A 21176-nucleotide genomic window follows, 5' to 3' on the forward strand; every position below is an offset into this window, starting at 1 on the left:
ACAAGGCGCTTGGGACCATAGGCAGGGAAAGATTACCTGTTCTCAGTGGGAGCATGGGGTGGGATGGCGGTTCTAGCTTTGCCTTCGCTAGGTACCCCAAGGTGAATGCAGTGGAATGGTCGTACTGGGGCCATTCCACTCTGAAAGGAGAAGAGCAGATCCACCAGGGAGAAAGTTCTCAGAATGCGGGCCTGTGCTCGGATTGTGACATGGCCGGGAGGGCCACCTAGAACTGTGAGCTTGCACTGACTGTCCAGTCAGTGTCGCTGAGCCCTTGCCTCAAGGTATGCCTTCCTTTTGTAGAGGGGCAAGAGAAAGCAAGAAGGTTTTTCAAGAAGAGGTAACAGCCCCAGAAATAGTATCTGTTGTCTTCCTTCATTGCTCGTATGGGGATACTTGGCTGGTCGCAGATAGCTACACCCAGGGTTCCACATCTGTCCAGAACTCTGCACACTGCACACCTTAAACCATGTTGCCTATTGCATAGACACAGAATGCCCTGACTGGGAACTTCTGCTAAATCTTAGGTCTTATGGATTTAAAAGCCATAAATTCCTCTGCCTCTGAGTTAATCTGCACTGTCTATCAAAGTAAAAAACAAAAGGACTAAATTTTACACACACACACACACACACACACACACACACACACACACACACACACAACACACACGATTGAACCCAGAGGTGCTCCGCTACTGAGCTGTACTCCTGGCCCTTCTTATTTTTTATTATTTTTATTTTATTTATTTATTTATTGGTGGTACTGGGGGTGGAACCCAGAGGTTTTCTACCTCTGAGCTATACTCTCAGCCCTATTTTATATTTTATTTGGAAACAGGGTCTCAGTAAGTTGCTGAGAGCCTCACTAAGTAGCTGAGGCTGGCTTTGAACCTGTGCGATCCTCCTGTCTCAGCCTCCTAAGTGCTGGGATTACAAGCGTGCGCCACCACGCCTGGCTACTTTTATTTTTAGATAGGATCTGCTAAGTTGCCCGGGCTGGCCTGGAACTTGGGCTCCTCCTGCCTCAGACCCATGAGTGGTTGGAATTACAGGCATGCACCACTTTTCTTGGCAAAAGCACTAAATTTCTAAGGTCATTTTTTCTTGCTTTGTAATTTTGCATATCATTAGGCCTATCATTAGGCTCTGTTCTAAAGCTCCTCAGAGCCTTTTTGCTAAGGATAGTTAATCCTCTCTTAAATTTTGAGACCAAATGTCTTTAGATTTCAAAAAAAATAGTTAATTGAGAACTATTTTTAAAAACTAATTTTTACTGGCTTTAAAAAATTGTATTTCTAGCCAGGCATGGTGGTGAACAGTAGTAATCTCAATACTTGGGAGGCTGAGACAGGAGTATCACAGGTTCAAGGCTAGCCTCAGCTACTTAGTGAGGCTCTCAGAAACTTAGTGAGACCCTGTTTCAAAATAAAGAATAACAAGGCTGGGCGTGGTGGTGCACGCTTGTAATCCCAGCGCTTGGGAGGCGGAGACAGGAGGATCGCGCTGGCTTAGGAGACCCTGTTTCCAAATAAAAAAGTATAAAAAATAGGTCTGGGAGTGTAGCCCGGAGGTAGAAGGGCTTCCAGGAACCCCAGTACCACCAAAATAAAAAAAAAATTAAAAAAAAAAGAATAACAAAATAGGGCTGAGGTGAATTTCTTTCCTCCCTCCCTCCCTCCCTCCCTCCCTCCCTCCCTCCCTCCCTCCCCCCCTCCCTTCCTTTCTTCTTTCTTTCTTGTACTGGGGATGAAACCTAGGGGCATTCTATCTCCAAACTATACCCTCCAGCCTTATTTTTTGTTTTTTTTTTGAAACAGGGTTTCATTAAGTTGTGGAGGGCCTCACTAGCTGAGGTTGTCTGCGAACTGTGATCTTCCTCTCTCAGCCTCCCAAATGCTGGAACTGCAAGTGTGTGCCACCACGCTCGGCTCCCAATTTTATTTCTTATTTGGAAACAAGATCTCATTAGTTTGCTTAAAGCTTCACTAAGTTACAGAGGCTGTGATCCTCTTGTCCCAGCCTCCCAAGTACTGGGATTATAGGTGTGCACTTTCCTTCCTTCCTTCCTTCCTTCCTTCCTTCCTTCCTTCCTTCCTTCCTCTCTCTCTCTTTCATTCTTTTTCTTTCTTTCTTTTTTTTTTTTTTTTTTTTTTTGCAGTACTGAGGATGTAACCCAGGAGCATTTTACCTCCAAGCTACACCCCCAGTCCTAATTTTTATTCTTTATTTTGAAACAGGGTCTTACAAAGTTGCAGAGGGCCTCACTAAGTAGCTGAGGCTGGCTATGAACCATGATCCTCCTATCTCAGCCAAAAATAAAAAATTGTATTTCTTTAAAGAAAGCTTTGTATAATTTTAAGTTATGTCAGAGGCTAAATGTTTTTATCAAAATTCACAAATTTTTATTCAAAGTTATGTTCTGTGACAAAATTTGGGAGAGGAGTTTTTGCTAATAAATTGGGACAGTTAATAGAGCTCTTGAATATAAAAATATGGGAAAAGGCACTCCAGGCCAAAGCCGCTTGAAATAAATTTTATGCACCCCCCCCTCTCACTGCACCCAAACAAAAAACCACAGAGGAGTTCTTTTGTCTTCTAGGTGCTAGGTTAACTCCTTAGCTGTTTGAGAGTGGCTTTGGCATGAACTCTCCTTTTCCCTAGTAAATCTTAGGGCATTAAATAAAATAAGAATTAACATCAAGGAATAAATGTTTATTGATAAGTATAAACATTGATTAACAAAGGTGCTTAGCCAAGCTGCTTATGTCACAATGACTTGTGGTTGAAGTTAATACATTTTTATTATGCAAAAACAGTTTAAAAATAAGTTACTTTGGTTATGGTTGTTAGATTTTAATATACTGGAAAAATACCCATGATTAACTTACAGAAGATAGTCCTTCAGTTATTTAAATAGATGCTTCATTTAGTTTTGATACATAAAGCAACTATATTAGAGTTTCTAATGTAGCCATAAAGTAAAAAATACATAAAAAGGGTTGGAGTATGGTTTTCATTACATAAAATATGTATGCATATGTAAGGGCTGGATGGTAATATTAAAATAATAGTAATGTTTTAAAAGATTTTATACTATTTTAAAATAATTGTTTTTTTTATAAAGTAGTATATGTATTATACATCTGTGAATTTTATGAAACCCATTACCATTATGGTAAAAATAAACCTGCATTTTTTAATTTTAAAAGATACAAGTTCTTGACTGATTATTTAAATCATGACTTAAATCAAGTTGATTTAAATTTAGCTTAGTCTAATGCTAGAATCATTTGCAGGTGTCTATTGATTAACTGAAAATTATTGTAACATTAAGGGAAAGTATAATAGAAAATACATTTTAATGTAGATATAGGAAGCTCTGTTGCCTACTGGGTGTTAATAGTTTGATATTAACATAAAATATCTTCTCCATCACCTGCATTTTTGGGATTATGTTATGTGAAAGGTCTTATTCGTTGGATAAGAAATTGTGGAGAGGAGGAAGGAGAAGCAGGGTGGGATACTGGGGGAAATACACCAAGTGATGTGTGCATGTAAGAACGTATCGCTAGGACGTATCATTGCAGTGTACCAATGAAAGTATATAAAGAAAAGAAATCTTGGAGAATTTATAGTATGCTCTATAAAAGTTGTGGCTATGTATTCATCTGGGGGCTTTTTTTTTTTTTTTTTTTTGTATGAGGGATTAAACACAGAGGCACTCTACCTCTGAGCTATATCCCCAAGCCCTTTCTTAGTTTTTATTTTGACAGGGTCTCCCTAAATTTCAGAAGCTGGCCTCAAACCTGTCATCCTTCTGTCTCCGCCTCCCAAGTACCGGGATTCCAGGCCCTTGCCACCAATGCCCCGCTATAGCTAACCTCCTATGGTTCTGTGTGAGCGAGATTTAGGGCAGGCGTTTTTGCTAAGTGTGAGAAACTGGGTGTATCGCCCTCCCCCATTAGTCTTAATCATTTCCTATACCAACCAAAATCTGTTCTGAACTAAAATACGTATGTAAAAATACATAAATATTTTTAAATATGGATGCTAAGAACATGTGATCCTGCCTGCCCCCTGTACTGGCCTTTATTCCTTTGCAGCTCTATAAAAAGTAGCCTAGTAACTGCGCAAGAATGGGTGGATAGGAACGTGCATTTTTATTTACATATGTGCATTCTTTCGAGACTATTTTCATAGAGTTCATTTCACTCGAGTCTTATGGTGCTCTTATAAAACTGCTGAGGCAAGCATTTTTAATGTCATTTTATGGATGATGAGACTGGAGGAGCCTGATCTCATTCTTAGATTAGGATTCCTCCTTGAACATAGTTTCTGGAAGAAAAAAAGCAAACAAAGTAACAAGCAAAGTAATCCTAGTACTTGGGAGACTGAGACTGGAGGATCCTAGGGGGCCAGGCTCAGCTACTTCTTGAGGCCCTCTGCAACTTAGTGAGACCTTGTTTCAAAATAAAGAATAAAAAAATAGGGTTGGGGTGTATTTCAGAGGCAGAATGCCCCTGGGTTCCATCCCCCAGTACTGCAAAAACAAACAAAACAAAAACCCCAAATAGATCCTATCTCAATATAAAATAGGGCTGGAGGCGAAGTTCTAAAATATCTGGGGATGAATTTTTAATTGAGTATTTACAGTTATTTAGAATCAACTTTATATTAACATAATGATAATTATGTCAACATAATAAGCCTTCTGTTCTTGTGTGTGCGTGTGTGTGACTGAGGATTAAACTCAGGAGCCTTCTATCTTCAAGTTACATCCCCAGCCCTATTTTATTCTTTTATTTTTTGAAATGGGTCTCACTAAGTTGCAGAGGGCCTCATAAGTTTCTGGGGCTGGCAGTGAATCTGAACCTCCTTGTCTCAGCCTCCCAAGTACTGGGATTAAAGCATGTTCCACTGCACCTGGCTTTATGTATAACTCTCACTAAGTTGAGGAGTCTCACTACTTGCTGAGGCTGGCTTCGAACCTGTGGTCCTCCTATGTCAGCCTCCCAAGTACTGTGTGTGCCACTGTGTCCTATTTATTCTTTAAGGTAGGGTCTCACTAAGTTGCTGAGACTGACTGTGAACCTTTAATACTCCTTTGTCAGCCTGCCCATTTTGGGATTGTAGCCATGGGTACCATGCTTGGCCAGGTTTTTTGTTTGGTTTTTGTTTTTGTTTTTGCGGTACTGGGGTTGGAACCCAGAGGCATTCTACCTCTGAGCTATGCCCCCAGCTCTATTTTTTATTTTTTTATTTTGAAACAGGATCTCACTGAGTTGCAAAGGGCCTCACTAAGTAGCTGAGGCTGTCCATGAACCGCGATCCTCCCATCTCAGCCTCCCAAATGCTGGGATTACAAGTGTGTGCCACCACACCTGGCTTGGCCAGGTGGTTTTTATATGTTGGTTTCGCTGTACAGCAACTTAAGTCTTGTAAATGTGTGCTCTTGAGAGCCGGGCGTGGTGGCGCACACTTGTAATCCCAGCATTCGGGAGGCTGAGACGGGAGGATCCTGGTTTGCAGACAGCCTCAGCTACTTAGTGAGGTCTTCTACAACTTAGTGAGACCCTGTTACAAAATAAAGAATAAAAACAGGGTAGAGGTTGAATGCCCCTGGGTTCTTTCCTTGGTACTGTAGGGGGGGAAACTGTGCTATTGAGATTGGTGCCTTAGCTGTTCCTGGGAAGAAGGGCAGGACCAGGTGGGGTAATTTGGAAAAGCTTTTTCACCATACCCACTGGTCTTGATTCAGCCCCCTGAGGTGAAGCCCCCAGCCCCATCTTAGAGCCCCACTCCTTTGGCTCTGGTTACTCCACTCTCCTCCTCCTCCCTTTCTCTCCATCAGGGTCTACAGGCTTCTGTGCCCTTCCCTTAACATTTTCCTTTTCCTTAAAAGCACCACTGCATCCACTCCACTGGCTTCATTACTTATTCTATGAAAGAGACTCTACTCTAGATCATTCCCTGGAGTTCTAGATAGTTCTTTTTATCTGCCTGGTAGATATTGCCCCACAGGATCCCAGGGGATATCACTGCCCAAGAAATGGAGACCCGGGACTCCTCTGAGAGTTTACTTCCCCATCTACTTCCTGAGTCCCACCTCCTGTCCCATCCCCACCATGGCTGCCATATTTTCCTTGAAGTTCTGTCATGGCTTCCCTAACTGTCTCCCTCCCTCTAGTCTTGCCTTTCCTCATCTGCTTTCCAGCAGGTTCCAGTGAGCTTTTTACCAGAGGAACAGCCCCTGCTTTGGAATCCTCAGTGCTGTCTTCTAATTTCACAGTAACCCCCACATTCTTAGCTTGGCCCGGGCTCTTTATGAGCTGGTCCTTCCTCCTCAGCTCTCCTGTTCCTCCTGGCCCCAAAGCTGCCAGTTCCTAACTCAGTATGGCATCCAGAGTGGCCTCTGGGAGGCCGGCACCTCCCAGGCCTTCACCAGGCCAAGGTCTCCCCTCCCTGTGATCCACTTGCTGCCCCCCAACCCCCGCTGTCCCACAATGCCCTGGGCCTAACTGACCAAACCAGCCCTGGCCGCACTCTGCTCTGCTCTGCAGTCACCATGCGCCTCCCTCGCCAGACCCGGGCTCCCAGAGGGCACCTGGGGCAGTGCTGGGCACAGAGAGGCATCGGAGGAAGTTTGTTGGATGAGAGAATGACTTCTCCAAGAGTGAGGCGGCTCTAAGCAGCTCCCTTCTGAAGGGGAGGGCACGGACAGGGTCAATACATGGCCCCTCACACAAGCTAGGCCCTGAGGCCACCTTTGGCCTGTGCATGAGGGGGTGAAACAATAGTTTAAAATGTGCCTTCTTCCACAGCATTGGTGTTTGGTTACTTTTAGTCTAAAGTGGAATGGCTTAGCATGTTTTTATTTAAAAGATTAACACTGAATCTGGGCGTGGTGGCGCACGCTTGTAATCCCAACACTTGGGAGGCTGAGACAGGAGAATCGCACAGGTTCGAAGCCAGCCTCAGCTACTTAGTGAGGCTCTCAGCAACTTAGTGAGACCGTTTCCAAATAAAATATAAAAAATAGGTCTGGAAGTATAGCCCAGAGGTAGAAACCCCCTGAGTTTCACCTCCAGTACCACCAGAAAGAAAGAAAAAAAAAGATTAACATTGAGGTAACAGAAGGCTAAAGGAAAAGTGATTCCCTTCTCCCTGTTTTTATATGGATACAATATCTGAAAGGCCACAAGGTACCTTTGGAGAGAGGTTCTCTCAGGACAGTAATATACTGGCTTTAAATATCTGCTCTGAAGCAGTGTGTGTGTGTATGTATGTATGTATGTATGTATGTATGTATGTGTAGAGCTATTCTGTTTTTTGTAGTGCTGGGGATCAAACCCAGGGCCTCTTGTATGCTAGGCAACCACTGCACTGTGCTCCCTCCCCAGCACCAAGAAGAAATTTTAAGTTTTGGTTATGGCATAGAACTTGGTGGAGGGCATGGCCGGCTGTGCTGGGTTAGCCCTTGGCATTTTGTTTTTGCTCCTGACCTTGGGCGGTAACTCCAATTTTCGTTTCCTTCGTTCAGAAAATCAGATGAGAAAAACCCACCTCTGCTTTTTCTACAAAGCTTAGTAAGGATTAAAGTAGCTCTAAAGTCTACTTGATAATAAATATTATGTATGTATGAAAATACTGACTATATATGTGTATGGAGGTGTGTATGAAAATAGGGATGTAGAGGCTTTATGACTTTATCTAAACAGTGGAAAGCTTTACCCACTTTTATTCAGTAGTTAAAATTTCAAAACATTTCCTAATTTATTGGAACGGATCAGTATTTTGGATCGGCATTTGGGAGGTAGGAAAAGAAGAAGGTCACGACATACATGCTGAGCTGTTTGATGAATGCGTGTTGAAATTTTGTGAGCAGTGGTAACATTTTTCTGGGAGCAAGCTGAATGATATAAGGATAGTATCCTGGGCAGGGAGTCAAAATCTTGCCTTCTGTGGTGCTTTGGAAAAACAGGTTCTGACACTTTCCAAGACACCACCTACACAGTGTGACTCAGACAAGCTCTCGTCGTTCAATTTGTTATGAGCAGCATGTCTTATGTTTATAATTCAGAGGTCTAAAGTTCTAGCTGCAATCTCAAGTGATATTCCCTTGTAATAAGATAAAAGATTTGCTGCTGGTTGAGAAGAATAGGAAGAGGTGATTCTTCTTTGACAGCCCCCCACTCCGTTCTCACTTCCCTCCTTTAAGTCATGGCTGCATCCAGAAAGGTGAGGGTAAGACAACTCCAGTCCTTCCCTGATTTTATTCTGACTTCAAGGAGAAATTAGGAACCCCACAAAGATAGGCAGTATACTTATCAATATTCATATCTACTAAGGCACATTCATTGTTCACATGATTTGAAATTGATTTGTTGGCTACTATGGGTGCACTCCTATTAAACACCATTTGGAGTTAACCACTCAGCTCTCTTTTAAAAGTCTCCCTCTTTTCTGGGTGTGGTGGCACAATCTTGTAATACCAGTACTTGGGAGGCCGAGACAGGAGAATTGCAGGTTCACAGACAGCTTCAGCAACCTACTGAGACTCTACTTCAAAATGAAAAATAAAATAGGGATGGGGGTATAGCTATGAGGTAGAAAGCCCCTAGGTTCAATCCCCAGCATCACACACACACACACACACACACACACAAAGTGTCCCACTCTAAGGGACTGGGAACAAGATCTAATAGACAGAAATGGAACTTGTGTGGAACTTTTTAGGAAATCAGCTCTGTACAAACAAAGCAACCAGTGAAAAAGATTAATCTAAGAACATGGGCTTTTCTAGTACCTGCATGAGGCTCTCTTTTCTTTGTGGCTTATTTTTATGTTTTAATGTCTTTGGAAATAAGAGGAAATCAGAGAGCTCTTTTGGACAAGATACAAAAACACCGATCATTTACCGCTACTATTTAAAGCACACAGAGTTCTCTGAGCAGTGGAAGGTGTCAGCGGCACTTTTAGACAGATTAAGTATCTGTGGATCAGCAGTGGGACAGGATCCTTTCAGAGAACACGGAGGAGGAGGCCAAGTGGGTGACACCTCGTGTTCTCTGGTGGGAGAGTTTGCCAGGCCCCGTCCCTGTGTCTGTGTCACTTCCACCAGCACCACTTTGTACATGAGCCCTGCCCGGTGAGGGCCTTCCAGGGGAGATGCAGTTTGGCTTCAAAACAAAAAATATGAGGCAGTGAGGGGAGTAGTTTTAACTATACTGTGTCCTTGTGTTCCTGGCACCTTCTATTGTGCTTTGTGAACTGTCAAGGCTAGAGGATGAAGTTAAAAAATAACCACTACTTGTTGAAAGCATATTTTACACATGCGGCTGGCCATATGTGCTTGTGCTTTGTGACCTGGGCATAGGGGTGACCAGTAATGATCAGTGACACCCTTTCCCCCACACAGCACTGTGGAGATCCTGGATTGTTGGCATTCTGTGATTTTGGTGTGTCCAGAGTTCAGACTAGACATGGAAGCCTCCATCTTGGCTCTGTGGGTCCAGAGCCCTGGTCATGCCCTTCAGGTCAGTTACAGATTCTGATTAACACAGTAACGGCTAAGCCTTGGTGACTTTTTATTTAGGGCAACGTTGGTCTTCACACTTGGTAATTTAAAAAAATAGAAGTGGTGATGTAATTTCCAGTTAGTGTATGTAATTGTAACTTTTAGAATTGGATGAGTTTGAAATGACAGCAACAACAAAACAACCCTGAGCTTTGGTTTCAGTAGGGTATTTACTGGAGGTTTCTGAAGGGATTGCAGTATTTGCTTGGAAGCTTTGAGATGCATTGTTTCAAACTGTGGACAATAAAAGTGTGTCCAGATATGTGGCTTCTGAAATATAGAAGAGGATCAAGAAATACTCTTAGAGAAAGTTTTCTTTTCATCTTGAGTCTGAGTTTACATTTAGAAGAATTTACTTTTGATGTCAGACCAGCGTGAGTTCCAGGTCTGGCTTGGCCACCATCCTAAGTCGCCTTTCAAGCTTCTTAACTTTTCCCAAGTTTCCTTTTCCTCATCTGTCAGATACTTCTCTCCGCAATCCTGTGAAGACAGAGAGAGAATGCACAGTATAATCCCACGTACACTATGATGCATGTTCAGTTATAATCCCCCCATGTGATTTGTATTCGATAGCAGCCATTGATGTTGTAACACAGACCTTGGAATCAGAAGGCTTTGGCTTTGAATTTCAGTCCCTTAGATAAGTTACCCATACTCTTAGATCAGTTTTTGCCCGTGCAAAGTGGGGATAGTGGAGAGGTAAAGAAAATAGTCTGGTGCCTTAGGCCAATAATTTGACCCTATTGCATGCTCATTAAAGTTGGGCATAAATCACTCTCATAGAATTCTGAGAAATCTCTCATTTTCAAATATAGGGATGACCAGTTCTAAGATTTAATATCAATAGCTGTTTTAGCTTTATTAGGGATGGAAATTTAGACTTGATTAATTTTGGAGTAAGGATCAGTGCCTAATTTAAGCAGACTTTTCCACAACCTCTGGGATTATAAAGTGGTGACATCAGGCTGATGCTGAGTGGGAGTCTTCAGCAATTGTTCACCTGTAAGGAGTGGCGATCCCCTGACGGTAGTGTACTGTCTAGTGCTTTTTATATTGAGGTGACTGTGGGCAGTTGCATGAAATAGCCAAATACCAGGATTCGGAGAATACATGAGCATTAAGTAGTTGTGCCCCAGCGTGCTCATAGACTGTAAAAATACTGGCTCTGAGCAAAATAAAACATCATTTTCCCCTCTAGTTGTTGGCAATGTGAGAATCCCAAGACTGAGGGGTTAATAGCAGGGTGGGTGTGGAGATTTGTGTCACCAGATGGAAGAATCCCAGGGCAAGCTCTTCCCTGCAGGGCTCAGCCCTGGCCCAGGCCAAAGGAGGGAATCCATGTTTCCTTGGAGGCTGGCTGGCCACAGTGCCAGGCCCCCTTCTCCCTCTACCTTGAGGCACTGGCCCTGTGCAGTGGAGCACCCATGAGTTGCCACTGGGTGCAGCAGGAGTGTCCACTCCCCAGCCTGAAGACCCCCACCTCACTTGCTGTCAGTCTCCTGGTACTGAAAACCACCTCTGGCTGTCACAGTCAAATGAAACACTGCCACCGCCAACACTCCAGCTTTGGAGCCTGCCTTGCTCATCAGCACTCAGGAAGCTCTTGAAATAGGTGAACTGGGAAAATATTGCCAGGACCTCTGCAGATTTCCCCCTAGCCCTCTGATTGCACACACTGAGTGCCACTCTCTGTATAAATAACCTTCTCTCCCCACCTCCCTCCACCCTCCCTTCTCCCCCTCCCATGCTCTTAGGCTCTCTGGCGTGATAAATAGCCAGGCTACTGCTCAGCGTGCGCCAACACCTGGGAATAATCATGCAAAAATAACAGTGAGAGACTGCCGCGCGTCTGTTCTTGACATTAACTTTCCTCGGTTTGACAGGCTGCCACCACCAGCTGTTAGACTTATGGGTCTTTTTTTATTTTTTTATTTTTTTGCCCTATTGGAGGAAGCTGCTTTCCTCTTTTGGGCTGTAATAGGTTATAGCAGTGTCCCATCAAGAGGACAGAAAATAGGTTTGATGAAGGAACCATTGCTAAAAATGACCAGTTCTTTATTCTGACCTTTTGGTCTAGTTATAACTAATATTATGCCGATAATCTCCCAATGATTTTTAAATAAGGAATATCTGATCAAGAACTATATCAGGGTCTCTCTCCCCTTCCCCATAATCGCCTCTCTTGAATTGCTTTCCAGTGTAGCAGATCCTAACATTTGGCCCTATGGGACCAAACCACCTATTGATTTCTTTTTAGTTCAGTTCTCAAATATGTTTGTAATAATGATATAATATTTACAATAGCAATAGTTTCTACTTATCCCCTGCTGCTGTGTACAGGCCCTGAGCTGAGGTTATTTGTATGATCTCATGTAGTCGTCGCATTAGCTAGTTGCTATTTTCCATTTTATAGATGAAGACAGAGTCCCAGAGAGCTCAACTGTCCTGCCTGAGGTTATGTAGCTAACGGTCAGGGTGGGATTCTAACTCCAGAGACCAATGTCTGCACCTCTTGGACTTTACCAATTCCTCGCTTTTTGCACTCAGGCTACTGTGGACAGTCCCTTTGATGTGATCTCACAATGACAATTGTAGTTATGATCTGTTTCTATGGTTATTTGCTCAGTGTGACAGTCTTGCCCACTAAGCAGTCAGGGCAGGGGACCCGGTCAGTTCTAGCAGATTGTGTAGCGCCTGGCACCCAGGCAGGTGTGCAGTAATTATTTATTAGGTGAATGTGTGATTGAGCTTAGGTATGCAGGAGTAGACTTTTGGGGTGGCAGTATGGAAGAGAGGTGCAATTAAAGATTAGTAGAAGGAGATTTTATAGTAGTTTAGGACTCATCAGGACCTCCGTGGAGATCCCATCATTGCTATAAAACTATAAAATGGGGGTGGATTAAGCTGGTTGACTGCTGCCAGATGCCAGTATATGAAAGAAGCAGTATTTCCCCAGGCTGAGCTTCTCTGGGTTAAGCCCCTTTTTCTTATACTTTTAACACACTTTAACCACACTTAACCATGCATTTGGAGGGGATTATAGATTTATGTGAAATATAGAAGGATATAAAAAGGAGCTTTGTAAGGTTGTATGCAGGACTAGGGAAATGTAATATCAGACCCGGGACCTGTTTTTTGTTTTTTTTTTTAAAAAAAAAAAAAACCAGTGTTTACTGAGCTATGTACTGTGCTGAGCATTCTCTTTGCATGAATTAACTTACTGAGTCTTTGCTGTAACCCGGTGAGGGGAACTGTTGTTATTACTTCCATTTCTGAGATCCATACAGTGAACCTTCTGTAACTTGTACACAGAGTAAGCACTGGTTAGGGCCAGGATTTGAACCTCTGCCTTCCCTCTCAGAGAACACTAGGTTGACCACTCGGTAGGCTGCTTTATCACCAGGAAGAGCCCGGTGAAAAATTGCTACCACTCTGTTGTAATGAGCTTCATGGGTTGAAGACATTATGATTCAGTGTATGGATCAGTGACCTGAGAAATTGGAGTGATCTTTGTGTAAAGTAAAAATAACTATTGAATGTCCTTTAAAATCTTGCTTTACATTATATGGTACACCTGGCTTCACAGGCTCTGGTGGCACCGTGAGATGCACACAAGCACTGAGCCCTTTTGGGGGCATATCTTCTATTGGAGGTATTACCTGGCAGAAAGAACTGGCCGTATTGCTGGGCATGGTACCCTGTTTCAAACTAAAAAATAGGGCTAGGGGTGTAGCTCGGAGGCACAGTACCCCTGGGCTCCATCCCTGGTACCGCAAAAAAAAAAAAAAAAAAAAAAAAAAAAAAAGAATTGGCTGTATTCCTTGATTTTTTTCCCCCTTCCTCTCTCTTTTGTCTCCTAGTGTTGAACTCTTATAAATTTTCTACTTGTGGTTTGCTATTCTTCTATGCTCACCTGGGCTTCCATTAACGATGGCTTATTGCCCTTGCACAAATATGGGCTGCAGTTTTCTTTAGAATGAATAGGTTGGGCTAGGTGGCCTTCTACGCAGAAGTAGAACTAGATCAGGGAAACTCAAGTGGCCTGCCCTGGGAAGGCCAACGTGAGGAATCTGGGCCAGTGTAGCACATATCCAATTTATTTTAAGAAAAAATGGAAATTCAGATTCTTCTCGAATGTGTTAACAATTGGTTAAAAAACAAAACAAAACACCCCTCCCCCCCAAAAAAACCTGGAATTTTTAAAAAGCATCAGACCTGCCAAATGAAACACCTCCAGGAGTAGCTCACCCCTCCCCCTCCCGTCTGGTGACCACTGGGGAGGAGAAAGCTGCCCAGGACCACGGGTGGTCTCTGCACCACTCTCTCCCCAGGTCTTGACTCTGTGGGAGAAGGTGATGGGAGGAGAGGGCAGGGTTCGCTTCTTCCACTCACTCAGTGCCAGTGGAAAGAGCAGTTTTGAGCTACCATGAGGCGGTAAAGAGAGCTCTTAGTGTAGAAAAAACCAAAGAGAAATTTGCTATGTATATCAAGGTGTGAACCTTCAAACTATATTACGTATCAATTTTAAGAATTTTAGACTGTTAACACACTGAGATGCATTCTGTCTCTGAGCTCTACCCCCAGGCCTATTTTTTTATCCTTTATTTTTGAAACAGGGTCTCACTAAGTTGTGGAGGGCTTCACCAACTAGCTGAGGCTGGCCGTGATTCTGTAGTTTTCCTGTCTCAGCCTCCCCATTCCTAGTTGAGCTTTCTCATTTTAAAACATGCTGGATGCCGGGCGTGGTGGCACACCAGGCTTGTAATCCCAGCCCTTGGGAGGCTGAGACGGGAGGATCGCACAGGTTCAAAGCCAGTCTCAGCTACTCAGTGAGGCTCTCAGCAACTTGGTGAGACCCTGTTTCCGAATAAATTATAAAGTAGGTCTGGGAGTATAGCCTGGAGGTAGAAAGCCCCCGGGTTCCACCAAAAAAAACAAAACAAAACAAAAAACAAAAACAAAAAACATGCCAGACAGGGTTTCAATTTCCTGTCTATAATATCATTAACTAAAATTTTATTAGTACATTTAAATTGTGTTAATGAAAATAAGCACTGTTAACTTGTTTGCATGCTTACCTCTGGCTTTTTTCTCAAACTACCCAGATTCTTAAGAAATTTGACCTGCTGGGGATGTGGTTCATTGGTACAGTGTATACTTAGCATTGAGGGGGGGGGGCTGGGTTTAATCCCAGCACCACCAACAAATCACCCCCTCAAAAAAAAAAAAAAAAAAGAAAATTTGATCCTTGGAATTAGACAAATATCACAAATAGTATGAGGTTGTATATTTGTATGCACATATAGGTAGAGTAATATTGAAATAGGGATTTGGTCTGGAAACTGTTGTGATAAGATTTATCATCAATATTAGAAGGCTGAAATATATATTTTTCAGTTGAGGCTAATGGGCCTCAGAGGACTTAAGTGACTCCAAGGCCACAAACTAATTAGTGTCAGAGCCGGGGCCCAAATTCTAGTGTCGGCATGTTCTGCTCCTCCCCGTGTCCTCATCTTCAAAACCGAGAACAGATGCTTTCACACATTCTTCACCTCTTCAAATTTATTCCATTTTTTTGGCATCCCACTGAAACTATATTTATTCTCTTGGTATTAATGCAGGGTGTTGAACTAGCCATATAAAGGATATTCTAAGAATATTACTTCATTTTGTCCATTTTACGTATGTGTATAAATATATATAAAACATCAGTTGCAGTCAATTTACAACTAAGTGTACAAATTAAGTTGTTGGGAAACATGAAAAAAAGTGCAGCCGAACCTGGCATAATTTCTTTTGTTGTTGTTGTTGTTGTTCTGAAGTGATTCTAATTTCACACAACTTTTTCCATTGTAACAAAGACTAGAAGGTAGCATTGGATTTTCCCCCTGCTTACATCTTCTCCCTCCCGTTCTTCATTTGTCATGCTCTTTTTAAAACAGGAGCTATCAATGTGAACTTTGATCCACATTAAGCTGCATCTACACAAAAGCATAAATCACTGTGTCTGGGGTTTGGGGCTACTAAATGCTTTTCTCTCTTGGACTCCATGATCAAGAATGCAGAACAATAAAAAAGCATGGGGCAAAAGAAGTTTTATGGCAGCTCTGAGAGCAGGAAATTAAGTTTCTTTAACATGCAGATGGGTTGAAGGACTGTTCTGTTGCTTCTTGGATCACTCAGGCAAGTGAAAGTCAGTTTATCATTTTAGTAAATGCAAATGGTAGACGTGATTCCTACAGGCCTTTGAACTAGGAGCCCACACAGCTGACCGCTTCAGCTGTTTAACTAGTAGAGCACTTCATTCCGACTCTTTTGGAATATACTCTTTGTTTTGTTTTATTACTTTCTTCAAACAACAAAGACTGTATAGTATTATATCTGTAGCCAGCCAGCTACAAAAGGACAGCTAGGGATATATGAACAACAGATCAGATGGGATTTTACTGCAATAACCTTCTGTGTGTTCTCTTAACATTTACGATTTGTAGTGTACCTGATAATACATACATGCAAGGTGTCATCTTTTATATGCAGGCTCTGTCGCCGTGCAGCCATAGGATGTAGGTGATCTGGAGTCCTCTACAGATGTGCTTTGTGTGCTTTTCTACAACTGGCAACCTGTCAGCAAGGTCAAAGCTATTCTGTAGTGGCCCTAAACAGTTGTTAAGCAGGCCAGATGAATCAGTAGGTTGGTTGGGGATCTGCCTATTTAGTACATGCATAGGCTTTGCTTTCATCCTGGCCAGACTTCTAAACTTGTGAAGAAGTCCTTTGCAGCCCCCTTGTACTTGGCCGTCATTTCTATTTCCTGTATTCAGAGAGAGGGCTGCTGAGCCTTGGTCACACTCATCAGGGATTTTGACAAGTTGGATTACTAAAGGATTTGTGTTATAGAGAAACTCATGCTCTGTTGAGGTTGGGCAAACACTTTTATTTCTCCTCTTATATGAATTCTGCTAAAGTTTGCAGTAGAACACTTAATTAGGAGTTGATACTTAATACATGCTAATAATGTCCAATTTATGTGTTTCAGAGTATATAATCAAGTTTATATATTTTATATATTCAGAGCGAGTTAATATATTTAGTAGTGACTTAATTCATTATGGTTTGTAAAGTACTTTGAAGACAATTTAGTCCACCTCCTGTGCTTAAATGTCTAATGATGTAGATATTATTATTTATTGGTATTTATTGGAATAGGTTATAATTTAGAAAACAAGATATCAGTACAAGTGGGAAATAGTCTTAATTTTGCAGAGCATTTTTCATTCACATCTACGGAGACTATTAAGGTTGTCCATTGATGAATTTAGAAGAACGTTGAAAGCCTGCCTGTAATTCAGGAAGCTAATACTCTTATATTTACCTTGTTTGGCATGGAAAAATAAAATGCTCATTTCTATTCTGCTTTATATTTCGGCATCATTAAGGCACTCAAAGCATATTATAATTGCAAATGGAACTTGGAATGATGATGTATTCTAGAAGCGATGTAAACAGATTGCATTAAAAAGAACTCGCGGATTGCAGCACCACTGCAGTAAGCCTGTCTGTCTTTCAGGTTGACCCCCTGTTTACAGTGCCAGCGCCACCACCACCGATTTCCAGCAGTCTCACGCCTCAGATTCTACCTTCCTACTTTCCCCCATCTTCATCCAATATTGCAGCACCAGTTGAACAGCTTTTGGTTCGGACTCGTTCCGTGGGTGTCAATACCTGTGAAGTTGGAGTAGTGACAGAGCCAGAGTGTCTTGGGCCCTGTGAACCTGGGACCAGTGTGAATTTGGAAGGGATCGTGTGGCATGAAACTGAAGAAGGTAAATACAATTTATTTTTATTTATTTTCCTATGCCCTCTCCCCTGCAGTGTATTTCCGTGCCTCTGTGAGGGGAATTTGTTTTGCGGTATTCAGAGAGGAAAGAAGGGTTTTGAGGCTCTCTGAACTTTGTTGAAATAAGAACTGTGTCTGTCTTCTTGTTTGTGGATTCTCTTACATTTAGGACGAGTTGGGTTCCTAAAAGTAGCTCTCCACTTTAGGTGCTAAGATGGAAGGACAGTGAGAAGCAAGGTCAGGATTAACTTTCTCCTAAAGGGCACCGTGGAAATGAGGAAGGCAGATAGATGTCAAGTTCACCTGATTCTTGGTGTGCCAACCAGTCTGTCTTATTAACATGGTGGTTTTTGTGTTGTGGAGTCTTATGTTTTTCTTCTGAATGAAGCAAAGGCTTGCACATAGCAGGGACCATTGTCATAATGAGGTCGTAGCTGGTTGCTGCTCCGAGCTAATGGAGCCCAGGTCACACAGGCTGAAGCCTTAGCTGAGCCATCATCTCGTCCATGGCCAGGGACATAGGACCTTTCCTGCCCGTGAACTCAGCAAGCCATTTGGCAACTGCAGCCCATTAGTCATGAGGGAAACAAGGTGCAAAGAGAAATAGATCAATCTATCATCACTATTGGGAATATAAATCAGAGCGTGTGCCACACTGGGATCCACATCAGGGCTGGCCACGTCTCACAGCACATGGTCCGCAGGTATAGGGTGTTTCAGGTGGCCTGTGCTATTACCAAGCCAACAGACACTGAAAACCAGCGACTGAGGGTTGAGAGCTGCCTGGCTCCCTTCTGAATGAGCAAGGCAGGAGAGCTTAAGAAAGAAGCATGCCCCAGGGTACAGTGAGGGAAAGGAAAGTGGAAAACTAGAGAAGGAAAATGAAAAGCTTTGGGGGGGGGGATTTCTTCTCTCCTCTTACTAGACTGGTTAAGGAGAAAGGAGATGATAGTTGCTAAGCATCATTGTCATTTGTGAGAAGTGTAAAGACAAGAATGAGAGTATCAGGAAGGGTGGGCGTGAGAGTCACAATCACTGGTTCTGAGCCAAGGAGGCAGTGAGGACAGAAGGTAAAATACATGCAGAGCTGAGTGCATGGGAATGAATGGGAGGTGGGCAGGTAACTGCTGGCCATGAAGTAGCTCAAGCTGTTTCAAGTCAGAAAAACAAAATAGATAAATCGTTGAATTTTGCTTATTCCTTTTTGTATGCCATTGTATAGTATGTTTCTTAATTAGGTAAAAAAAATTTGTAGGTAATGCAAGTAAAAGAGAAAAAGGCTTAATTATACCAGAAAAGGAAATGAAAATAGTAGCTGTGGTATGCTCTCTTGTTTGCTTAAATGGATATGAGCGTTCAAATTTACTTTTGGCTTTAGAATTTTTTTAAAAGAGATTTTCATTTTCTCCCTCTTTGTATTTTTAGTTGGGGTTTTTTAGACATTCTGGGAAGCAATTTAAAACAATGCTGTGAAACCAAATTAGGAGGTTGATGTAAGAGTAACCAGAATTAAAGTTTTTTAAAAAATTTCTTACTGCTTGTCTATTTAAGGCACCCCACCCCCAGTGCAAGAATAAGCTTTTATCTTGTTGCCTCTCTTCGGGTGTGCACAGCTTTCCTTCCCTTACATTCTCCTTAAAGCAAATGTGCTGGAGAACAGTTTCAGACTGAATAACCTCAGTGAGGAAGGTTTAGATGCAGATTTTCAGAACAGAAAAAAAAATTGAAACAAAAAGGAGTTAACTTCATAAACTTGAAATCAGATTTCTCATGCCTGGATCATGTGCTCATCAGAGTGAAATGCTGCCTTCCTGTTTCTCAGCTGTGACTTAGCACTGGTCAGTTCTTTGCTTGGTATGATTTTGTGTACTTAAGTTGGGGCAGGACTGAGTTTCTGCCCAGTGTGAGCTCACTGGGCGGTAGATGTAAAATTAGCTTCAGATTTTTGGGGGGACAGTTTGGATTAGTTTTCAGTTTGCTTAAAAGCCTGCTTAATTTTGGCTGTTAAACTTAGCTTTTAATAAAAGATAGGATTATTTAGGAAAACAAACTCACAAATAACCTGTGTTTAAATTGAAACTATAGCAGTACACGAGTTGAAGTGGGATTCTGATACTCTGGTCATATGCTTAGAGTGTTAAGCTATTATTATTATTGCCTGATAATTATATAAAGCTTCACCATTTCCACCCTGGCCTCAGAAAAGTCAGTCTCCTGATTCTGAAGCACCTGCTTTTACATGATGTCATCCATCTGTCTCTGTGGATGTCTCTGTTCATTCATAGGCCAGACGCGGAGCTTCAGAGGGCTGTCAGGCACAGTGGTAGAAGCCTGAGCAGCTTCACATTTTCTAGGAGTGGGGATGTATGGATGTTCCCTGCAGTGACACGAAGGAGCTGTTGATGTTAATAAGTTACCTTGCTGAATGAAACCAAACTGACCGCCACAGAATTTAAAAACTTGTCTTCGTAAAGGGCCAGGTTATTGTTTAACGTGCAGCCACTTTCAGGAGCATTCCATGTTTATTTTTTCTCAGCACAGTGTGTTTAAAGCCTTTGTACCAGTTTAAAAACAAAACACATTTGGCCACTAATTTTTCCCATTTGGGAAAAGCAAAGAGACAAGCACAAACACATTTGAAGCCATCATTTGACAGAGTCAAAAGAGATGGTTTTGGGGAAAGGTAGGGGGAATAAGATGCAATAGTTTTGTGTTTTGTAAACAAAGAGCTTGGAGTGGAGCTTTTAAAACTGTCAGGTGTCTTTGACTAATGTTCTGTAGACTGAGTTAAATCTGTTTACCGGTATTTTTATATTGAGGGTATTGTATAGCTGGTAGTGTTTTTCACAAGCCCAATTTGTTATGTATATTCACGTATATGTGCACATAATTTTAAGAGCCTAGACTTTTAAGAGTTCATATAAAGTCTTAGGGAGAATATTGAATATTCTTGTGGTTTCTCTGGGTGGTGATGGTGAAAAATAAAAGAAGAATTTGAAATACCCATTTAATACTTAAATGTTTCTTGTGATTGGAGTTCTTCATTCGAGGAGGGTTATTTTCGACACAGTATTTCTGCCAGTACATGAAGTCCTAGTTGTCTAAGAACTGAGTCCTGCTCAGATATAAAGTGTTAACAGTGAAATTCCCTCTAGGAAAAAGTTAGTGGTTCCAGAGCATGCTTAATAGGGGAAGAAGCCATTACTGCATTGGGCATTTGGTTATTCAGCTCCAGCCTTTCTTCTTCAAGACGCATCCGTGGGAGCAGTGATGTATTGTACCAAATTACTCACAGATGTGGGAAAGAATTTCCTCAGCATTTCATTCCTCACATTTGGGACACACATGCCTATGTAAAATTATTTGTTTGACAATCTTTCTCTTTTTTGAGAAAGAGAAAAAAGGAAAAAAAAAAAAAAACCCAACATAGTATATACAACACTATGTATAAATACACGTGTTGAACTTGGCTTTTTAGCTCTCATGAATGTGTTTTCTTTTTGCATTTTATTCAATCTTTTTACTAAATCTTTTTTTTTTTTGCCAGACCGAAGAACATACTTGGTTTCTTGTGTCCACGGTCTATCGTATGACTGTCATTTATTACTGCTCTAAGGCTCTGTCATGCCTGTCCCCAATAGTCTCTAAATGATTAAGCAAAGCCACTGCAGAAAAGGAAGTGAGAGAAAGAAAACCGGTGTCTGCCACTGGTGGCTTCTCAGAGCTTTATGGGTCATGGGATGCTAGTTCTCAAGGCTGT

General features: G+C 42.0%; 1 protein-coding gene across 2 annotated transcripts in view; it reads left to right on the plus strand.

The window, feature by feature from the left end:
* Window positions 1-21176, plus strand: part of ZNF608 (zinc finger protein 608) — a gene marked incomplete at both ends in the record, with an annotated part of 108958 nt that overhangs the window by 31454 nt on the left and 56328 nt on the right. For both annotated transcript variants that reach the window (XM_080698903.1, XM_080698902.1), the window contains one exon: window positions 17147-17402. In XM_080698903.1, the coding sequence (XP_080555029.1) occupies window positions 17147-17402 (256 nt within the window). The remainder of the gene's footprint in view (window positions 1-17146; window positions 17403-21176) is intronic.

This window comes from Muscardinus avellanarius (genome assembly GCF_963383645.1).
Source record: "Muscardinus avellanarius genome assembly, chromosome: 7".
NCBI lineage: Eukaryota > Metazoa > Chordata > Mammalia > Rodentia > Gliridae > Muscardinus > Muscardinus avellanarius.